The 22,856-nt window shown below is 40.4% G+C and overlaps 2 protein-coding genes across 6 annotated transcripts; one reads left to right on the top strand and one right to left on the bottom strand.

The window, feature by feature from the left end:
• The first annotated feature begins 7,274 nt into the window (after positions 1-7,274).
• rsrp1 (arginine/serine-rich protein 1) lies at positions 7,275-10,608 on the top strand. Of its 5 annotated transcripts, none has more exons than XR_004198761.2 (5): positions 7,275-7,508; positions 8,123-8,774; positions 8,864-9,426; positions 9,650-10,168; positions 10,252-10,326. XR_004198761.2 is itself a non-coding variant. In XM_031728102.2 (5 exons), exons 2-5 carry the CDS (start codon positions 8,168-8,170, stop codon positions 10,393-10,395), a joined length of 984 nt encoding a protein of 327 aa, XP_031583962.1. In that variant the 5' UTR covers positions 7,276-7,508; positions 8,147-8,167; the 3' UTR covers positions 10,396-10,608. The 5 variants fall into 5 exon arrangements, 3 of the variants coding, with proteins under 3 accessions (XP_031583962.1, XP_031583961.1, XP_031583960.1); XR_005609411.1 differs by having other exon boundaries at positions 9,647-10,168; XM_031728102.2 differs by having other exon boundaries at positions 7,276-7,508; positions 8,147-8,774; positions 8,864-9,021; positions 10,094-10,168; positions 10,252-10,608.
• A 1,924-nt stretch (positions 10,609-12,532) lies between these two features.
• On the bottom strand, positions 12,533-21,850 carry syf2 (SYF2 pre-mRNA-splicing factor). Its single transcript, XM_031728098.2, has 7 exons — positions 21,760-21,850; positions 21,361-21,459; positions 20,620-20,745; positions 20,093-20,210; positions 16,575-16,665; positions 15,215-15,313; positions 12,533-12,891 (listed from the first exon to the last, which is right to left on the bottom strand). Exons 1-7 carry the CDS (start codon positions 21,775-21,777, stop codon positions 12,726-12,728), a joined length of 717 nt encoding a protein of 238 aa, XP_031583958.1. The 5' UTR covers positions 21,778-21,850; the 3' UTR covers positions 12,533-12,725.
• Between the last annotated feature and the right edge of the window lie 1,006 nt (positions 21,851-22,856).

Here is a 22,856-nt window from a genome sequence, read left to right as displayed (position 1 = left end):
CCTGCAATACCACCATGGATGCTCCCTGACGCAGTAGTGGATTTCACATTGTTAAAGAAAAAGACCAAGGAGAGGGGTGTTAAGTTCAGCTGCGTTCTGTCCCACTGTCCACCCAAAGCTCTTCAATTGCATTTTCTCTTTTTCCCAGCATGGTTGGAAAACAGTTTTCGTTGGATGATCGTGACCATGTCCGTGACCATGTCCTTGTAAACTTGCCCAGTAATTCAATGTCAGTTGCTCTCTTCTTATTTGTAATGGCATTTCCCCCATTTCAACCTGCAGTGCTGCTGCAGATGTTGTTTTGAATGCACCTGAGCAAAGTCTTAACGCTTGATATTGGATACTATCCAACTTACGAAGACTTGTTCTGGCAGCAGAATTATATACTATACACCCATAATCCAATACTGACCTAATCAACCCGGTATATAAAGCTTTTAAAGATTTCCTATCAGCCCCCAATGACGGTACAGTCATTAGTTTCTCCCTTTTAAGCCCTAATAAAATACAAATTATAAGCCTACAGACTTACAAGATAGATAGATAGATGTAGATATAGATATATAAAATTTCAGCTTTTATTAAAATTTCTTAAAGTTTAGTTTGAAAAAGTTTTATTTAGTATGTAAAAAAAATTGAGACTTATGGAGTCATTATTTCTTACAGCAGAAAAAAGCTTATATACCACATCTATGCAAACACTATTGATACAACTTCTCCCTTTTTGAATCCAAAAAATACTAAATTACAAAGCATACACTTTCATAGCTATAACAATTAAATAAATGCTGTCTCACCTTTTATTAATTTAATGCATTTAATGTAGCTGTACAAAAGGTGATCTTCATACTACACATATTAACAGTTTAAATTACTTTTTAGTATTTGAGTAATTTAATAAGCATGGGAAACATCCAAATTAAGTGTTCAAAGCTGAAAAATAGCCTACATTTAATTTCCTTTTATACCATAGTCAGCTGTCAAATTTGAGAAGACAAGAGCAGGACGCAAAAGACAGAAGTCAAGAGAGGCACGTATTTAATGCTGATAAGTACAAATCCAAAATTACACAAGTAGCAATGCCAAGGAATACACATATTCAGAAATCACATGGAGCACAAGCTCAGGAAACACGGGCACAACATAGCTAGAGATACTGTTAAATGGATAACACAACAGAGCAGAAAGGCTCAGGTGATATATGCATACAAGAAGTAATGACTGAAATACAACTAGGAGTGTAAGTAAACATAGCTGAAGACAATGAAGACAACAAGCGGGAGGAAGTAAAACCAGACAAGTTACAGGAAACCAACAGCTACCGAAATAAAACAGGAAATAAGACACAACAAAACACAGGGGAAGACAGAATCACACAGAAGCAAAGTGAAAGACAAACAGAGAAGAGACTGATGGAGGGATGGAAAGGATGGGATGGGAACTGAAAGCAAACTCCACAAAGTCATCAGTAACTAAAAGTAATGTGTGTATACCAAAACTGCAAAGCTAGAAAATTAACCATGAAGAACCATGGAAAGCATTAAAAAAAAACCCCAACAGAAACAGAAACAGAAAGATAACATAAAATATAAGACATAAATGACAGACTGTAGAGATTCCCTCAGGGAGGAATAATTAAACACAAGTATTGTTAAGGTTCACAGTTCTGTAAAAAACACAAACATGAGTCCTCCTCAGAAAGGAACCATAAAAAACCTGCGTCCACCACTCAGGGATCATAACACAATCGAATCAAAAACACTTCAAGTGCTCAAGTTGAGTAGAAAGGCGTAGTATAAGTACCAGTCAATTTACCAAATTCACTTTACTCTGCGTCACAGTCCAAGCCCAAATTCTAGTTCTTGTTAACAATGATTCCAACACTCAGCATCAATATTAGGGCATATATCACAGTTTGAATAGAAAACCTCCACCAGTTTAATGTCTGTGACACAGAAGAACAGAAACAAGTCTGGGTGTTTGAGCGGTTTTCTGATAATACAATGGAGAGAACTTTAAAAAGTGCATTTTGGGTAAACTTTCATCCTTATGTCTTCCAAAACAGGCAGCATATGAAAGGCATCGTTTTAACCTACAATTGTTACCAGACTCATCTTCTAGTCCTCCGTCTCATGATAGAGGACAATCCTGTATTTATAACATGAATAAACATCACATTTCACTATGGCTTTTCTGCGAGAGCAGGGAGGTTGACTGGGTCGTTAATGAAGCTGTAAGGTTGTGAAATTATTTGCATAGGAAACAGACAGTAGAGGTGTCAAGCATACAGTAAATGATTCCTGCCAGTGATAACAACCTCCTCCTTATACAGGGAGTGCAGAATTATTAGGCAAGTTGTATTTTTGAGGAATAATTTTATTATCGAACAACAACCATGTTCTCAATGAACCCAAAAAACTCATTAATATCAAAGCTGAATGTTTTTGGAAGTAGTTTTTAGTTTTAGCTATTTTAGGGGATATCTGTGTGTGCAGGTGACTATTACTGTGCATAATTATTAGGCAACTTAACAAAAACAAATATATACCCATTTCAATGATTTATTTTTACCAGTGAAACCAATATAACATCTCCACATTCACAAATATACATTTCTGACATTCAAAACAAAACAAAAACAAATCAGCGACCAATATAGCCACCTTTCTTTGCAAGGACACTCAAAAGCCTGCCATCCATGGATCCTGTCAGTGTTTTGATCGGTTCACCATCAACATTGCGTGCAGCAGCAACCACAGCCTCCCAGACACTGTTCAGAGAGGCGTACTGTTTTCCCTCCTTGTAAATCTCACATTTGATGATGGACCACAGGTTCTCAATGGGGTTCAGATCAGGTGAACAAGGAGGCCATGTCATTAGTTTTTCTTCTTTTATACCCTTTCTTGCCAGCCACGCTGTGGAGTACTTGGACGCGTGTGATGGAGCATTGTCCTGCATGAAAATCATGTTTTTCTTGAAGGATGCAGACTTCTTCCTGTACCACTGCTTGAAGAAGGTGTCTTCCAGAAACTGGCAGTAGGACTGGGAGTTGAGCTTGACGCCATCCTCAACCCGAAAAGGCCCCACAAGCTCATCTTTGATGATACCAGCCCAAACCAGTACTCCACCTCCACCTTGCTGGCGTCTGAGTGGGACTGGAGCTCTCTGCCCTTTACCAATCCAGCCACGGGCCCATCCATCTGGCCCATCAAGACTCACTCTCATTTCATCAGTCCATAAAACCTTAGAAAAATCAGTCTTGAGATATTTCTTGGCCCAGTCTTGACGTTTCAGCTTGTGTGTCTTGTTCAGTGGTGGTCGTCTTTCAGCCTTTCTTACCTTGGCCATGTCTCTGAGTATTGCACACCTTGTGCTTTTGGGCACTCCAGTGATGTTGCAGCTCTGAAATATGGCCAAACTGGTGGCAAGTGGCATCTTGGCAGCTGCACGCTTGACTTTTCTCAGTTCATGGGCAGTTATTTTGCGCCTTGGTTTTTCCACACGCTTCTTGCGACCCTGTTGACTATTTTGAATGAAACGCTTGATTGTTCGATGATCACGCTTCAGAAGCTTTGCAATTTTAAGACTGCTGCATCCCTCTGCAAGATATCTCACTATTTTTGACTTTTCTGAGCCTGTCAAGTCCTTCTTTTGACCCATTTTGCCAAAGGAAAGGAAGTTGCCTAATAACTATGCACACCTGATATAGGGTGTTGATGTCATTAGACCACACCCCTTCTCATTACAGAGATGCACATCACCTAATATGCTTAATTGGTAGTAGGCTTTCGAGCCTATACAGCTTGGAGTAAGACAACATGCATGAAGAGGATGATGTGGACAAAATACTCATTTGCCTAATAATTCTGCACTCCCTGTACAGCTGTGTGGCTTGGGAAAATAAATTATAAGAATTTATTTGAAGTGTATTTTATTTTTGTCAGTTATTTTTTTAACATTTTTTTAAATTGTAGTTCTAATTTTTTTTTAATTTTTTGTCACTCAAAATAAGCGTATCGAGAATTTCAACCCCAGGGAGGCCAAGTATGGAGAAATGTCAGGAAAGAAAAATATCTGAAGAAAATAGAACATTTAATGATGCCTGGGCGGATTCATTTGCATTTACTTCTGATGAGAGTGGCCTACCAGTATGCCTAATTTGTGTAGAGAGATTGGCTAACAATAAAATGTCAAATGTTGCAAGACATTTCCAAAATAAACACACAGCCTTTGCTGAAAAATACCCGGAGGGAGAAGAGAGAAATAAAGTTGAAGAACTGAAGCGGAAAGCTGATCTGAGGGAAAATCAGTTGAAGAAGTGGATGAAGTCTGCAAATTCAACTATGCAAGTTTTGTGGCCGTTTAGGAAATAGTCAGGCATGGGAAGCTGTTCACGGAAGGAGAATATATGAAAGAATCATTCATTAAGATTTGAGAATGGGTCGTCAACACCTTCTGGAGTCTAGAAGGTGTTGAAGACCCATTCTGGTTGAAGACCCAATGATCACTCCCATTCAGCTGACTGATAACATCTGAAATTCAGTTTTGCTGGATGGCCTTAGAGAATATAAGCAGATTTTTAATTGTATTTTGTCACTTTAACAGCCTTCCTGCTGAGAAAGACTTCAGTCATGCCCTGACATGCAACGGCAAAGTAAAAAAAGCCAAAGATAAACCATTAAAATACAATTAAAAAAAAAACCCAAACTACTATTATTCCACTAAATACCATAAAACTTATTGGGTTTATGCTATTTAATGTGGAAATAGTGAAATTTGGCCTTTTTGTATTTAAAATAAGATTTCTGTTTTCTGTAGGACAAAGTTTGGATAATTAGTTTCAAGGCCTTTTTTGGAATTTTGTTTTACAACAAACAACGAACTATAGGAGGACAAGCCAATGTGGGTGGGGCAGACAGTTACAAAGAGGGAAAGCTAAATGAATAACCGAAGAGAGATTCATTAGCAAAATAAAACACGGGCAATAGTGAGGGAAGATAAGGACGCTGATAGGAAGACATGAGAAACACGAGAAAGAGTATCAGTTACTCAACTCAACAAATACTCAACAAGAACCAAGAACAAAGACACATTTGATTGAGCTGAAGCTTGGCCCCCTACATGTTTAAAGGATTTTCTTTTTTTTTAAAACACTTTATTTAAAGTATACATATAAAATTTACATACACATACAATTACATATACAAAACCATGATCACATACTACTCATTAAGGAAAAAGGAAAACAAGGAGGAAAGTCGAGCATCTGAGTCCACAAAGTACTTTTCAAACTTACAGTTTCAATACGTTCCAGGGGAAAACTTTTCCAAGTTTCAGGTCCATTGTTCTTCTTCTCCGCAGATCTGTAATGATATGTTTACTCACCACATCACTGCTTATCATCTTTTGTTCTATCACTCCTTTGGTACGGGTTTTCCAGATATGTGTGTTTATTACACACATTATTAACCAAAAGAGTCTCCTTTTGTCTTCACTCATTTTCTCTTTAAACAAACCATATTTAACTGCTTTAATGTTAACATCAACATCATACCCAATTTCTGTCATCTTCTGCCTTATCTTAGTTGTCCTATAACAGTCCAAAAGAAGATGTTCTAAGGTCTCATCTTCGTCACAGTTTATCATAGGGCATTTCATGGTGGTAACAAAACAACTCCACTGCACCACTGCCCTCACAGGGAGGCGCCCGAGCGAGATGAGCCATACCACATCTCTCATGCTTTCGGATAATAATTTGTCTTGTATATTTTTAACAACCAAAAGATTCTCGTCTTTATCTACGTACTTATATTGAATCATACCTTCATTTTTAATTTCATTAATTTTTTTATAAATATTTTTCATATTATCTTGGAGAATATTTAGGCTATAATGTCCCCACTGACTTGATAAATCTCCAAACATAAGTCTGTGGTATGGTATGCCCGCTCTGGCCCTGCCTCTTTTTTTTATGCCACAATTCTTCCTTCCCTCGAACCCACGGGGCACCCCGAGAAATTGCACTGTGAGTATTTTTAATAAAAGGGATTCGCAAAACAATCTCTAAGTCTGGGGCTCCCAATCCCCTGTGCTTCTTACTCTTGTGTTGACACAACCAGGATTCGAACCTGGCCCTCCTAGTCTCAAAGCGGCTACTCATCTCACTGAGCCAAACTATTTCTTAAAGGATTTTCCATGCCTTATCTTAAAAGAAACCTTGACTGAAACAAGCAGCTATCAAAGTAAACCAATACCAAAAGACCTATAACAATATATACCATTATTTGAAAGGATGTGTTAATGCAAATCATTGCAACTCTTTTTTAGTCCAACAAAACGGATGAAGCTGAGTTAGAACTGGGTTTGAACAAGTCTTAAATTTGTATTACCAAAATACAAAATAACTTCACTGATTCCTTTTTTTCCCCTGTATAATAAGTGCAGTTAAATTTTAAGTATTATGTAATCCATCTGACCATGTAGCATTTACTGGCTGTTTATGTTGAGTATCAATGAAATGATATGGAGTCTAGTGATGATGTCTAGTCTATGTTTATTCACCACTCAGACATGTAATACAGCAATAAACTGCTGATGCTGTGGTGCATCTTTTATCCCTTTATCAATGATAATGCTGCAGATATAATGTAATCTTTCAGGTTTATGTGAATTTTCTAGAAACTGCAAACTGTCCCCCTCCCTTCACCTATCGCAGCATGCTCTGCTATTTGCTGCAGCAAGCTTTTGTTTAAATCATAATCATTGCAGAATTCATTTGTAAACTCTATCCTGCACATAATAGACTGAATACATGCTACATACATAAAGGATTGAACTCCTCTATAAAGAATACTTAAATAATAGCGTTTACTGCATCTCAGAACTGTGTGTGCAGTTTTTTCTGCAGCACTCAGCCCTTCAAAACACAAATACCCTCAATGCGGCTTTTTCCTCTGTGGGTTTATCGGTCGCCCTGAATGATTTGATTCTTTTCACCAACTGTATCAGTTACCCGCTGAATCGGTTTCTTTAACCTTGTTTTTAACCGATACTGATTGTAGAAACACAAATATGACACGATTCATAAACAACGATTAAAGGAAGAATGAATATTGCGGAGATTTAAAAAAGCAGAAGCCGCTAAAGGTAAGATAACTCGACTTATTTCGTTCCTAAAAAGAGTCGTTAAGCCCGCGAGTCATTCAAAAGAATCCAATCGTCGCGAACATCACGTGAATGGAAATTTCCAGAAGCGGGTTTAAAGCCCGCTGCGGTCTCCTCCCGCTTTCACTTGAGTGACGACGGTGGAAGAGTAAACTTCGAGGAGGACACTTCGGTTGCTTTTTTTCTGAGCTATTTGGCTGCAAACCAACAAATTCGAGCATTTTGAGCTCCTCTGTCAGCTTTTCGTCTTTTGATATACTTTTGGGGGGGCAACAATTTGCCACAGCGTTTGCCCTTTATATCGACGTTAACAGAAAGAGTATCTTCGAGTTACAGTCGAACTGGTAAGACAAACAACGCCGTTGCCTTTATTTTATTTCCAAGCTAGAGTTACACGAGACGGTTTCAGATTTAAAAAAACAAAGCTTGTGACTAATGCAAATTGAATGATGTGGATAAATTATTATTTGCGAATGTTGCTCAACGATAACCTTTAAAAGTTGTATTTTAACAATTGCTGGAGAAGCCTTAGCTCAGGGTTACGTCATCCTGGAACTTTCCAGTTCAAGCCGGTTTAGCCGGTGATGTTACACTACACTGCTTTACCGGGCTTTGCTCACTAGGGGCAGCACTGAGAGTGGTTATGCAACGGTTATGCTGTCTTTTAATAGATTTTAACGGCTGACACACGTTTCTAACACATAATGTAATTTAAGACATTACTTTTATAAGTTGTTTAATGTTCGGGGAGCAGTTTTTAATTTTTGCTTGCCTTGAAATGTGATATTACCAGTAGTCTGCAGTCAGACTTGCCAGTTATGCAGTTGCACTTTGCTCTTTAGGGGCATCATTGAGAAAGTGGAGGTAATGCCACATTAAAAAGACTTTGTTCCAGTAAAGTACTTAAAATTACTGAGGCATGCCCACCACCACTGACCAAGTGTTCTCATTGTTTTAGGCAGGTTTTCTTTTCTCTTTCCAGCCTTTGGCAGAAGACCAGACAATGGCCAAGGGAACAGGCTCTCATTCTGAAATGGCCCGTGCTCGCCAGAGCGATGGCCTCAATGTGATCTTTGACCAGAAAAGCCCCACCTCATCCCGATCCTACTCCAGGTCACGCTCCAGATCCCGCTCTGTGTCCAGGAGCAGCTATGACAGCAGCCGCTCCTCAGGCTCTTACAGAGGGCGGGATAGACGCAGACGCTATTACAGATCATCATCATCATCATCTTCTTCATCGTCCTCATCATCTTCTTCCAGGAGCAGGTCCTCCTCTCGCTCCAGGTCACGCTCCTACCCCCGCTGCCACAGACGCTCCTCTTGCTGTCGATGTGACGACCACAGCAGAAGTAGCAGAGGTCGTTCTCGTCGTTCCCCACCCCGCCGTTACAGGGCCCACTCTCGCTCATTCAGCCGCTCACCAGACAGATACTCAAATCGCAGACGGTACAGGTCTCCCTCCAGGTCCCGCTCAAGGTCCCGATCCAGGTCATCCTTCCGCTGGAGCAGGTCCAGGGGCCGCGTGAGCCAGTATCGATGCAGATTTTCAAGATCCCCATCCAGGAGCCGATCCCGATCTGTTGGACGTTCTGTCAGCCTCAGTCTGCGTGGTAAGATCTCTAGTTGATATCAGTAGAAATTGACAGCAAGCAGTAATGATGCTCGTATTAAATGTCCTCATTTGGTTTGTGTCGAACAGATAAACGGGAACTCCTCGAAGCTGCAAAGGCCAACGCCATGAAGATCCTGGGAGTGGAGAAACTGGAACTTCCTGAGAGCGTGAAACCAATCCTGTCAGAACCTAAGCGTGAGCCAGAGAAAAGGGTGAGACACGGCTCTGAAAAGACCGCAGCACAGGTGAGTGTCACAGGAAACGTTACCTGTATGTGGAACCTGCCATTCACTGAAGGCAAAGCTTCTAATACTCTAAAGACTTAGATGTGCATTTTCTTTCCATATAAAGACGAGGGATATGAAGAAGCTTAGAAATATCTCCTGTGCACAGTAGTGCTCTCCTTTAACTCAATCATACGGTAGATGTTAACGCGTTGTTTTTAAATGATTCAGCACTCAGAGGTTATAGCTGTGACTATCTTGTGGTCTGTGTTGTTGACTTTCCTGTCTTGTTTAACCTTTTGGACCTTGAGGGGAACACATGCTCTCTATTTATTCCTGTCTTCATAGATGACATGACAGTGGTCTCCTTCACTCATCGGCACCTGGGATTAAAGGGCTGTCATGTGACTTGGGTGATAACAAAATGTACTCCTTGTAATCTTCACAATCTGCATTTTCTCCACTAGAGGCCAAATAAATGCAAATGTAGATGTCACATCTCACATTTTAGACACTTGCTAATTGCACACATAGATGCAGCCAACTCAGATGTGTTATTACTGATTCACCTTCATGTAGAAAGGAAGTACAAATTTGATATTACAAATGTATTTATGCTTGCAGTTGAAATGGGTCGTTTATTTAGCAGAGCCCTCCACTCGCTGATGGAGCGCACGTGTGTGGACTGCATTATAGAGCTAAAAACAGATGAAGAACTCCTCTCCATATACCAAAGATAAGTTGGTACACATGGCGTGTGCTAAGGGGCTGGGAAACCTGCGTGATCACCATTGTGCAACTGTAGACAGAGAAGACTTATACTTTTTCTTTTCTTTTTTCTTTTTTTTTTTTTTTTTCTATATAATTTGTTTTGTAGATTCTGTTTCAAGGTCTCACCTTGAAGCTTGGATTAAGTGTTTGGGGGTTGCATGAGAGCTGCAGTTTGTTGAAGATATACCTACCTACGCAGTAGAAAGGCTTAACTGTGTTAGAAGCAGTTCATCTAATATCACCTTCACAAACTGTCAAAGCTCACTCTGCCTCCAGTTTTGGGGCTTGTGACTAACTACTTGTTGTCCTTGTTTTTGAACAGGGCACAGAGGAGGAGCCTGATGACGACTCCAGCCCGAGGTCATCCCAGAAAGGAAAAATCGCTTTCAGCATTAACGTAAGTGACCTAAACTAAAGTGAGTTTTCCCTGCTTCACACTGCTCTGAATCACTGGCGATAAAATAATTTGTTTGTTTGCAGAACTCTGTTGCTAAGCCAACATCGGCAGCTCCTCCTACAGCAAAGGTAACTCCCCGAGTGGACAGCGTGGAGAGCAGGAAGCCCTATGGCCAGTGGATCCCAGTCAGATCAGGCCAATCCTCGAGTGCACGCAAACATACCTAAATCTGCACTCACGGGGCAGAGCACATGGACACTGTACATGCTATATATACTGTATATATGAGATGTTCACACGTCGGTGTTTTCTTTCAGATGTTAAAGATTTATGTGGGAAGAAGTGAAGAATCGTTCAGGTGGGATTATAAAAATTTTTTTTTTTTTCCCCTTGTGTTTTTTGTGATGTTTATAGATTCAATAAAGTTATTTCACATAATACTTGTTTCTGTCTGTCCTTTCAAACTTGAAGGCGCACCAGTGCCCAAGAGACTTGTGTAATTACTCGTTTTTCCACTTAAGGAAAAAAACCAAAAGTTTGGTTTGCACTATGAGAGGATGACTTTAGTTGTTGGAAATCGGCTGTCATTCCAGAAAGATCCTGTGGATGGAAATGACCTGCAGTGTCTGAAATGGCCACATGGTGTCAGCATTTCCACTGCCTGTGGGATTGGTTATATAAAAGCATGCTTCCAGAAGGTTCCTGACCTCAATTGTCACATCTGATTTGTTCAGCTGATTCAAGCAGTGTTAAGACAAATCAAAAAGTGCATCTCTAAAACCTTAAACATTAAAATAAAATCTATTGGACCAGTTATTTGTAAGTCTGTACCTGTTGTAACACAGCATGAAATGATACTTTTACATATTCTGTAAATGTTCAGCCCAGGTTACAACCTCAAGTTATGTTGTACATTACTTGACTGGGCCTGACTAGATTATGCTTCCAATGGGTGAGACATTTTTGTAGTGGTTTTTCTTTTACACAGCAAAGGGTGATGGGGTATTGTTATCATAGGCACCATGGACAGCCAACTTTGTGAATGCATAAACTCGAGCACTAGTTCTCCAGCTTTCTTAAAGGGATGTTGTTGGTTTTTGGAGCTACATTATAAATAGTGGTGTTGGACAATCTCAACAGTTCAGGATGTGCCTAATGTATTTCCAATTATGTTTGCACATGTTTCAATAAATTGGTACATGTATTTAATATTTTCCAGGCAAAATATAAAGAAACGGGATGTCTCTGGAGTTTTGCACAGTACTGTCTATCATTTAAACTGAATCAGATGATCATCAACCATAAACACATGAACCTTGTATACAAAGTTGACAGCTTCTTGGCGAACTTTAAAAATAGCGGTGCGATACTGGTAAATCTGAGCCGATACTCAGATATTCAAAGGTGAAATCACAGCTTTGAGCGCCTTACTGCCAGACTGAACGTCTCCGGCTGTAAGCTGACTTGTAATTGTGATTAATGACTCTGATGGGAGATACTGCACACAAACGCATAACAAAGCAAAGGCGTAGCAGGGAGAAAGTACTGACACAAAGCAAGCTTTGAGCTCGTTTTAACAGGAAAAGGTGAGAAGACAGGTTTATCCTGACATTCCTGCGTGACTCAATGATCCCCCCCACCTTTATGAGCAGACACTGGCATCAGTTGTGCCTTAGCTTTAAATAAGTATTGCTTTATTGGGAACACCAACTGTCGGTTGGCTGTGAATGAATCAAAAGTGTCAGACACAACTGTGAATTTATGCAACGTTTCTACAGCCAGTGTCCTCGGGCTAATCAGATAAGACTTCATAAACCTGAACACTAACAGCTCCAGATCAGAGTCAGATATCAAAAGGAAAATCTGAAGACTTCCCCTGCTTCTCATCAGCAAAACATAAACATGCATCATGTTTAAGAAGATCTCATAAATTTACTCTAAGGGTCTGACTCATCCAAATAAAATAAAATTCAATTAAGGACACATTTCACTTTCATTTAACCCTTCTGACTCTGTCCTGTCGCTGCTTATCCAGCAGAGGGCGCAGTGACCCTACATTCAGGCATGGGAACCTGTTTACATGTCTGCTCTGCAGTCACAAGGGTTTGTGTTCACATATCTGCTCTGGGCAAGTTAGTGGCAAGATGCAGATGATAAAACTGATAAATTGAATTACCCAACTGTTGCTCCACGTCCCGTTCTCTTCGTGCACCTACGCTGAAACCCTGTTGGCTGACATTTTGTGCTAAACATGCCCTCAAGGAGATTCAATGGTGAGTTAACGGTTCATTCTCACGCTCAAAATCTCTCGTCATGAGACCACACACAGAAGCAGCCACAGGAACAAAAAAAGCACAACAAGTGTGCGAGATAATTGGAAGTGGTTTATTAAAAAATAAGAGTTCAGAGATAGACTTTTGATACTGTACAAGGAAAACAAGAAATATTACATATGTCAGCTCAAAAACCTGGCAACACTGCATTTTCACTCATAAATACAGAGACTTTTAGCAGGAAGGAAAAAATAAAAAGCGAAGCTCGAAGGTGACCTGACGCTCTACACTGCTGTGCCCCTCTCCAGGTTTTGCTTGATCTCTGCTGTGTATTTGCCATAGAAACGCTCCGCCTTCTTGTTGAACTTGGCGTTCCTCTCGTTGATGTAGTCGATGTCGGCGTCGTCGTTGTAGGCCCTGCGTCGGCTGTACTTGGACCGCTTCTCGATCCTGACAAAGCAAAAATAAAAGGAGCTTAGAGACATTTTCATAAACCGGCATGGCCTCCAACTGTGGCAGATCCAATAACAATAACTGGCTGCAGGCAATAATTTGGAAGCATGCATTTTTAAATTTGGCAAGCCGAGTGGCGATGGAAAACCTAGCGCACGTACTCGGAGGAAAATACTGTCAATTTGTGAGCTTCTACTCCTCATCCACCGTGTCTTCAAAGCATTGTTGTGCGTCATACCCTGGCAACCGAATCCTTGTCTAATGCCCTGCAGTTGCATCTCCAACACAGTCCTTTGACTGTCTTAAATATAGAAGAGCTCGGGGGAAGACTGGGGTAACAAAAAGGTCAAAGATTTCTGGAGGAAAGACAAAACCTTCAGCTGAGTGACATTAAAAGTGAGCGAGGCAGAAGGTACTGTTAGACCTCTTTGTCTCGCCACCTTAAAGTAGCCTCCAGTGTGGTTATCATAAAGCTTTGCAAAAGCATCACACCATCTGTCTGACATTTAGCCGTGCACACAGGCTGTTCAGGTTTGACAGTGCCCCGTCTATGACCCGGTTCCACCATCACGTGACCGAGTCGGTCGCTTACAGACCGGCCAACGCTCATTTAGTCTGCGAGATCCACGAACTTTATTCAACACAGTTCTGTCTGAAAGTTCTGAACTGAAAGCATCTGCAAGGCGCTGCATGTCTGCCGGAGAATTTCAAGGGAGGAAACTCGACATTCGGTGACATCCAGTCACTGACTGCAAACGACTTTGATCAAAAAATCCCCCCAAAATCCTTATACTAAAAACAATGTTATATTTGAACATTTGAAATACATTTGAGCATCACAATTCATGGATGTCACCACATGTGATGTTATGATTATCATATCAAGAACCAGCAGTCACCTATGAGACGAGCAATGGCTCGGTCACAGTAACGACAGGATGGCAACTTTGTTGCTATTATGAAACACTGGTGGTTTTGTTGTCACTGCACTGATTTTTTTTCGCATTTGGAGACTGACTACAAGCAGCTGCAGCAAGAAACAGGTCACCCAGAGGCCGAAGACGCTGCATGCGCATCGGTGGGAGGCAACCCATCTACAAACAATCGTAGTAAGCAAAGGTTTGCACAGTCATTTCACCAGCGGGTGCAACTTGTTTTTGATGCATCTCAAGTGATTGAAACTACATCACGATTTCTTGAGGCATTTTCGAATTTCTGTTTCAAATCTCTGAGGTTCTGGAAATTTGATGTGACTTTCTGTGTCTGAAGACAAGCAACAAATTTCACATTCTTTAAAGTTAATTTCTGTATTATCACAAACGGATTCCGTGTAATGCCAACCTGACCCTTTACTCGTGGGCTGAAAACAAACCGACTTTGTCTTATTGTCACAAAAGTTGCTTTAAACACGACACCTGGTCCCAGTCTTTCAAAGCAACTATTGCGCAGTTGCAGCAACTTTGCTTGTGCCCCAGTCTCTAGCCACTGTTTTCCTCGGTGTGACTGCAGCATAACGGAGCTTTCATAGGCAGTTAGCATGAGCCTGTTGCTTGTCACCAACTTGATCGTATAAAATCCGGCTTATTGCTCAAACTTTGCTGTCAAATTGCACAACCAACCACCTCCTCTTTTGGCGTAACAAGACGTGACCCTGCCAGCTGGGTTACGGTTATGTTCAGTTTAGCCGGCTGAACTTCCCAGTTTTTGGAAACTCAGTTTAAACCTTGGTCACAAGGTGAATATAAAACATGAGAGTAGAACAATGAATAAAGTCCTAACTGGGATAACAGGGGATTGGTCCAGGAGTGGAGAAATCAATGTCCACACGCCTTTAAATGGATCCACTCCGCCAAGCATGATCCCTGGCAGATCATGAACTGCCTCCTGTCCTCGACTGGACCAGAATTTATGGACCAGGGTTGAATTCTTCCACTCACAGAGATTGCTTCCCATTGCCTTTGCTTATCTTCACACTGCGTTTGTGGTGTGCCAGCATTGGGAAGCAGGGATTTAACTGACACGAACCCACGGTCATCCTGAGACACGTGACAAAACAAACATTTTGGGCAGCTTTGATGGTGCAAACCAATCATAATAACCAAGCTTTAACCAAATCAGTGCTTCGCTTTTCTTCCACACTGCCACGGGTGGATAAAATTCTGTTTTACGTCACATGCTTGATTTTGTGTAACCACAGAGCATCAGTGGGTACAGAGGTTTATCTTAGCGGTCTGCCCAGTGAGTCAGGCTGGTGTAGATATAAAATTTAGTGATGGTCAGAAGTGGATAGGGCACTGCTTTCGTGAAAAGTGTGACTTACTGTTTCTCAACATCCTCCACCATGCGGTCAATGCCATCCTTTGTGGGAACATGGGTGCCGTAGATCAGGCTATTGGATGTGGGGTGGAAGTCCTCACCGCTGTGGAGCACCAGCAAAACAATTAGAAATGCATAACCACAGATAATCTGCACTTTAACATTCCTAAATCCACTTTTCTATCCCATCATTGTGATTATGCTCGTCCTAATGAGGGAAGATGATGTCGCTTTGGGGCCAGTTGCATCCTTCATGGTTCTGCATGTGGCGGCTTTTACAGGCCGGAAAACATCTCCAGGGCAGCGAATTCCTCTCTGACCTTAGTGCACATTCTCCACGTTTAAAAAAAAAATCTTTAAATTATTTCTGGAGTGTGCAGCTACGTTAACATATCGCCCAGGGCAAATCGGGGATATGCAAATTAATATACAGAAAATTCTTCGCGCACACATGATGGCGGGGGGTTATAGATCAATATCAGTAAGCTTCATTTTCACAATTCATTTTACTTGACTGGAAATTTCACAGTTCTGGTCACAGCAAAGACCTTATGCATCATTTTTATTACACTGTTAGTGGGAATTCATAAAACTAATGCCCGAGGACATTTCTTCTTCTTCTTGAGTGGTCTGTGTAACCGGATTAATAAAGAGTCCAGAAATGCTAGTCAGTTAAACGTAATATTTATTTTTATCAACGTACAAAATCTATCTAACTTACAACATATGTTAGTTAAGTTTTGGTTCCAAGATGCAGTGATGCCCTTAGCGGGGATTTTACTACAAAGATACGACATTAAAAGCAGTGAAACTGCTGAAAATTTTGACGCAAACCTAGAAAGGGGAACGTTGGCCTTGAAAGTAAAACACTGGGCCTTGTTTTTGTCGCTTTTATTCCCTCTGTTTGCTCCCTGTCACATGGTGCCGTGTGAAAAAAATGAATGTCAGCTGCCATTTTGACGTTGCTTCGGCCAGTTTGCACAATTTTTGGTGGGAGACTGATGTGGTGGTATTGTCCGAGCAACAGCAACTATCGCTACACTGCAGCGACTTCCTGTGTGATGACGATGCATGCTACCCAGTGGAGGGTGTACTGGGACACTTACGTCTGCAACAGACGGAAGAAAGGAATGCAAACGTCCCCAGTTCTGTGATTTTGAGTGTTTGCAGACAAGTTGGCGCCTTCCAGGCAAAATAAAGAAGCTTTCAGTGCTGTGCTGTCTGCCTCTATATCTATACGTTCATATTTCACCTGCCAGCAGCCACTCACCACCTGGCTGGAGAATACACAGGTTGCTTGGGGTTCCTGAGGTCTGACTGCTTTCTAACTTTAGTGTGTTTAGACCGACGCAGGCCCAACTCACCTTTCCTCCTTTTGCTTCTCGTAATTTTCCATGTCTGGCCTGATCTGCTTGGTAAGCCTTTGGTACTGCCGGAACTGGGCCTCTGCATAACCTGTAGTCCATCGTGTGTGCGTTTGTGTGTGAGAGGAGGAGAGGAAAAAAGAAAAAGAGTTATAATTAGTGGAACAAACAGCAAGCAGGCACGAGGCTCAGCAATCACAACCTGGGGCTGGTTAAGGAGGGCTGAAGAGGCATCTCTCCTCCTCATCCCCACCCCCTCCTTTTTTGAAGCCCCTCTGCTGATTATTTTCTCCCCAGAGGTTTTAATTCAGGGGAGGTTTTGATGCCACACATGGCAGCCACATTTAGGGGAGACAGCAAATGTTTTTTTCCAGCAGATTAAAGCAGGAGCAGTCTGACACGGTAAGGCCAGGATCTGTGTTCACAAAGCTTCCTGATGCTAAAGGTTGCTCCGAGTGACAAAGATCCTGGTAAAGATAAAAGCTTTTCACAAAGCATCTTATTCCTGAGGAGAAAACTGTGGGACTAGTGGACTTTTATTAGACTTAAGGAGGAAAGAAATGGATCCCAGTTTTACCAGCACTAGTTTCTGTTCCTCTGTGTCATATCAGATATGTGATATGACACAGATGCTCAAAGTTGGTTAGCAAAAACACATTTCGGCTGTTGGTTGTGAAGCCTGCGGTGGATGTAGAACTGATTTGTACTGATGATGAAGTTTTTCACATAATTAACAGCTTCTTCAGTGAGTCTCTGAGCTGAACTCACTATGTGTTTATACACCTCTCTGCATTTAATAGTTAGTTGTCATTAACCTCTGACTCTCTTCCACAGCATGCCGTCCTCCCCTCACACCCAACCATCCCTGAGCCTGATTTTGGTTCCATCCTGTTCAAAAGGAGTCTTTCCTCCCCGCTGTCATATGATTGTTGGGTTTTTTATGTTTTTTATTGTAGTAATGGAAAGTAAGCACCTTCAGGCAACTGTTATTGTGATTTGGCGTTGTATAAATAAAACTGAATTGAATTGAACTAAAATAAGAAGTAGAAATTTAACCAGAAATAATCTGCAAGCTTGGAAAATTAATGAAAATAAAATGAAAATACAGGAAATATCCTTAATTTTAGTATTTGTGAGTATAATTTATCAGACTTCGATGAACATATTTATTGAGACTTTGGATGTTTATAAGACTGTGAGTCAGCTGTTTCTAAAACTAATGTGTATAACTGTGGTTTGCCTCCACCAGTGTGTGAATGTGAGAGTGAATGAATAGTGGAATTGTAAAGCGCTTTGAGTGTCTAGAAAAGCGCTATATAAATGCAATCCATTATTATTATTATTATTATTATACCTGTACTGATTTTTCCTAAACACTGCCTCCAGCAGCTTCGAGCAGAATTGTCAAACTTTCCAGAAATAGTAGAAGTTGTTGTTGTGATGTCTAATGGAAAGAAACACTGGATTTCTGTTTTTATTGTGACCTTTCTGTGTGCCACAGATTTCAGTTTTCCTCACATTTGTGACTTTTGTGCCATTTTTATTTTGTGAATGGCTCTACGTTATGTTCTTGTTGAGGTGATGTAACAGATGTGTGCAGGAAGGATAATTTCCCTGCAAACATCGGAAGACGTGTTTACATCCACATGTTGAACAACTGATGTAACCCACTTGTCTTGATCAGAAGGAAATTTATATTTTATAATCTTTTAATCTATTTACCTTCGTCTATGTAACATGGATATTAAAACTGCTGTTTTTATGCGAGCATGCAGAGAGCCTGATTCAGAAAACCCAGATTAACAGGGAACATCCTGATATCTGTTATCTCTGACTGAAGTTTTAGGTTTGTGGAGCCAGCAAACACAAAGAATGCCTGGCTGTGCTGAACCTTATTGATAATACATGCATGGCATTCATCTTCTATTCTAACTCTTCGATTGGACCTACACTAAACCTTGCTATGACTGAAAAAGTAAAGATGAAAGCTAACAGCTACCAAACAGTCAGAAAAATCCAACCAGCACCAAAATGGACAAAAAGAATGACACAAATAGCAAAAACCAGCATCTCCATGAGAAGCTGGCTCCCTACATTTTGCTGTAATGTAGACTCCAAGCATCTTTCATTAATCTTTATCACTCAGTGAAATGTTTTGTGATAAAGAAATGGGAAACTAAACAGAAGACGAGAATCACAGTGCACCACTTTCTCAAGAGTGAATTATGTTAAGTAAGTTTCTAGTAAACGATTGGACTGAGGCTCTTTGGCGTGACAGGAGGGATGCCCACGGCTAAAATAAAGCTGTTTGATCTGATCACCTTATAACATTTGCAAAAGGATTCCACAGCCAATATAATCATTAGACGTGGTCTATTTTTACACTGTATTAAACACTGTTCAGCAATCATGCTGAACATTAAAGATGACGAGAAACAAGCAGAATTCTTTTAGGATTCAAACTAAATAAGGTGGCGTCGTTAGCCTGAGCTTCAAACTTGATTCACGCAGACATTTGTCTGGTAGGCTGGTGACAGTGAGTGTTGGGTTATTTGAGGCATCTGGCTCTTCCAGTAAACACAGGTCAGCTGCAGAGTTTCTGTGTATGCTGATAAAAAGTAAATAGAAGGCTGTGCTCAAGAATAGTCTCCTTAGAAAGCAGGGCCATTATTCATAAAAACCTCAGAATCATCTCAGAGAAGTCTTACGTTAGCCTAGAAAGTACCAACAAGAGGAATTTCAGCTTATAACTGATTTCGGAAAATTCTCAGAGCAACAACAGAGCTGTGTAATTGTCTATGATCACGCTGCTGGTTAAATCTGGGCAGACCTGTTACATTTTTCCTGCTGCCAAATAGTTTACTGTCACTTTAACATTACCGTGTCGGCGAATATGAGCGAATCTTTAATGGGATCGACCACAGAGTTTTATCTCTGCTCACCATTTCCTGTTTGTTTTTTGTCTTTTTTAAGTGCCAGCGATGACACTAATACAGACGCAGGGTCATGTTCTGGCTAGTTTCTACAGCTATGCAACCACTGCTATTATGGTGGCTGTGGCTCAGGTGGTAGAGCAGATCAGCTACTGATCGGAAGGTTGGTTGTTCGATCCTTGGCTTCCCCAGTCTGCATGCCAAATATCCTTGGGCAAGATACTAACCCCGAGTTGCCCTCCGATGCGTTCATCGGAGTATGAATGTGTATGAATGTAGTTTAGGTTGCACTTGAGTTTAGAAGTGCTTGTATGAGTGGATGTGAATGGGTGAATGAGGCATATTGTATAGAGTACACTTTGAGTACTCCGGGAGAGTAGAAAAGCGCTATATAAGAATCAGTCCATTTACCATGTTTAAACAATTAGTCTAATAATCACAGTATAAAATGTTAGACTGCACAAGTAGATGATAAAGTCATCTGTCTCCGACTCCACTTTCTGACACATTTTTTGCCATTAATAAATAGAAGAATAGACAGTCCTTAGAAAATAATCTGCATATGTCTTTAGTGGAACAACTGACCTGCAAATCCTGTGTCAGGATTCTTTTTCTTCTTTTTCCTCTCCCACCTCTCTGCATCGTCAGCAGTGATGTCCAGCAGTTTCACTCTGCTATACTCCTCCCCACGAGCAGCACACTCCTGAATCAGAAAACGATAATTAATAATCAGCTCAAACTGGGAAAAATTCAGCTGCACCACAGAAAAAACTTTTAGATATTTTGTTTCTAGTAAATCCAGCATAAAACGGCCACAGTATTTTTTGGTAATGAGATAAAACGTTATGTTGTGCTACATAGAAAAAAACCCAGAATTTTCTGACAATGCCCGGAGGTGATGCACTTTAGACTTTGGGGCAACTGAACTAGTGATCATATGAGGTTGAAGAGGATGCAGTTAATACAGCTGTCATGGATACCTAAAAATCACTTTGAGAGTTCTGGTGGGATTTTGCATGTTCTTCGATATGATATTTAATTAGCCTGAAATAATGACTGGTATATCAGTACATCCAGTGTACCAACCCAGGACTACTGAAAAACTGAAGTACCTTTTTCTTTTGATCTTCGGCAAGCTCCCACTCCAGTCGGGCTTTCTTAGCCTCCCAGTTTGAGGGCAGCTTCAACCTCTTGTCTTCCTCCACAACCTCCTGGTGATTGAGCTTACGTGCTTCATTCTGCAGTGACAAAACAACACCAAATGACAGATTTGAGAAGAAGTTGCATGAAAGAACAAAGGGAAAAAACAAAAATACACCTGTAAACATCTATACCTCATTTCATGGGTGACACCTGGGTCAGAAAAGTAATCGTAACATACAGTACTTATCTTGAGAAGAGTTTTACAGAGACATCTGCTGTTATAGTACATTAACATATCTACTGTTGGAAACCTACAATTACTCAATAATAACAGGTTTTGAACTTGTCGTGAAGTCCAACAACTTCCCAAAAATTACCTGCTTTACAAACATCTCTATGACTGTGTTATTGTCCCTACCCGGTATGAATAATCAAGTCCTTTTTTGCCCAATCTTTATAAAGCTGTTGTGCTTCTGCTTTGTGACAGGAATGTTTTTTCGGGCTCAAGATGATTCGATATCATTCGTGAGAGATATATTTGAGACATACTGGTGATATTCAAGCTTTGTTTTTCACATGCCACTGGTTTGCACACTACAGTGGATCGGTTTCGGCCTTTGGGCCCCTAATTTGCTGTCCATCCGGTTAAACATGAGGTTTCTGTGATTTTCTGATAAATCTAACTGAAGCTTTGAAGTTAAACAGCTCACTCGTTTGAAATGCAGCTCTCGAAATTTTCGCAGTCTCGCTTCTCTCTTCTGGGACGCGACGGTTTCAGTCGGCTCCTCTTCGGCAGTTGCAGCAGACTCCTACAAACACAGACAGTTAGCAATACATGTAAAAAGTATTTATTCAAACTGTTCAATGAAGAAGAGACGCCTCAGAACAACTGGCAGCCAGAAAGCTAACGCTTATTAGCCAAGACGCTAAATTCCCGTTAGCCTCGTACACAAAACACGACATTTTAACCAACAAACACGACGAAGAAACAGAACATCTGTCAGCAAAACGACACATCGCACTCTAAAGGGTTACATCCATCCACCGTATCCACTATCCATTAAAAATAAACCTCAATAAAACACCAATAACAAGAAAAAAGCGCTAACCTCGCTACAAGACGCCATTATTGTGGTACTGATGAGGAAGAAAACAGGAAGTTCAGCCCTAGCGCCGGATATTACGTACAACAAGAAAGTAACGCAATTACGACAACAAAACGTAAACAAAGCAAAGATAATCGATTAATTGCTGAGTAATATCGGTTCATATAACGGCATAAATCAAATATGATATAATCTCAGCTCCACTTTCAGATCATAAACTTATTTTATTGAAATAAACAACCTTATAACTAAATTTTAATCGGCGAGTCACGAAATAAAATTAAATATATAAATAATATAACAAAAAGCAATACAAATAAATAAATAAAGAATTTATAGAATACATTCATATAGGAAGAATTGATGAAGATTACGAACTTAGATAATAGTCTATAAAAGCTCTAACAACATATATTAAAAAAAGAAAATCTATCATTAGAAGAACAAACAAATCTAAAAGATTTACCACTTAAGTATAAAAACATTTATATTTCAAGGGCCGAAGGAGCTTTTATTCATTACTGAAAAAAATGGCTAGAAAAGGAAGAAGAACACTGTATTTTTCTTAAACTTGAAATAAAAAAGAAAAAAAAATTTCAAAGTTAAAAGTCGAGTAATATAACTGAAGACCATATTCAAAATTCTTCTTTTAAAACAAAATCAGTGAAAAACTTTAAGTCACTCCTTTTATGGACGCACTTAACAATATTAAATAATCAGGCGAAGATTTAAGGAAAAAATTTAAAATTCTCCTGGCACAGATGGATTAACTGCAGAGCTTTGTAAAAATCTATAAGAAGCTATCTTCATTTCTTTATAAAGTAAGTCCAGAAACTGGGAAGCATGGGTCACTTACCTCTACAGTGACTCAGGGACCAGTGTTGGTGTTATGGATGGGCCTCAGGGGTCCAGGCCCATCCATTAAAGTCAGTGTGTTCTTTCAGCTGAATGGTACTCAAACACTTCAACTATAAGTTATAGTGATTCATACAATTTGGGTGATGAAAAACATGAACACCCATATCACTGATAAGTGCCGTGGAAGCTCAGTTTAATTATTTAGCTCACAGTAATTCAGTGCTTTTGCACCGGTCATGGAA

The sequence above is a fragment of the Oreochromis aureus genome, linkage group 19 (genome assembly GCF_013358895.1).
Source record: "Oreochromis aureus strain Israel breed Guangdong linkage group 19, ZZ_aureus, whole genome shotgun sequence".
NCBI lineage: Eukaryota > Metazoa > Chordata > Actinopteri > Cichliformes > Cichlidae > Oreochromis > Oreochromis aureus.
This window is presented reverse-complemented; position numbering and strand designations above follow the sequence as displayed.

Excerpts from the sequence above, each read along its gene's own strand:
- rsrp1 (XM_031728102.2), top strand. The coding sequence starts at position 8,168 with ATGGCCAAGGGAACAGGCTCTCATTCTGAAATGGCCCGTGCTCGCCAG. Across the intron at positions 8,775-8,863 it reads TGTCAGCCTCAGTCTGCGTG|ATAAACGGGAACTCCTCGAA; the intron begins GTAAGATCTCTA and ends TGTGTCGAACAG. Across the intron at positions 10,169-10,251 it reads AAATCGCTTTCAGCATTAAC|AACTCTGTTGCTAAGCCAAC; the intron begins GTAAGTGACCTA and ends GTTTGTTTGCAG.
- syf2 (XM_031728098.2), bottom strand. Across the intron at positions 16,666-20,092 it reads TCCTGACACAGGATTTGCAG|GTTATGCAGAGGCCCAGTTC; the intron begins GTCAGTTGTTCC and ends GATGGACTACAG. Across the intron at positions 12,892-15,214 it reads GTGGAGGATGTTGAGAAACA|GATCGAGAAGCGGTCCAAGT; the intron begins GTAAGTCACACT and ends TTGCTTTGTCAG.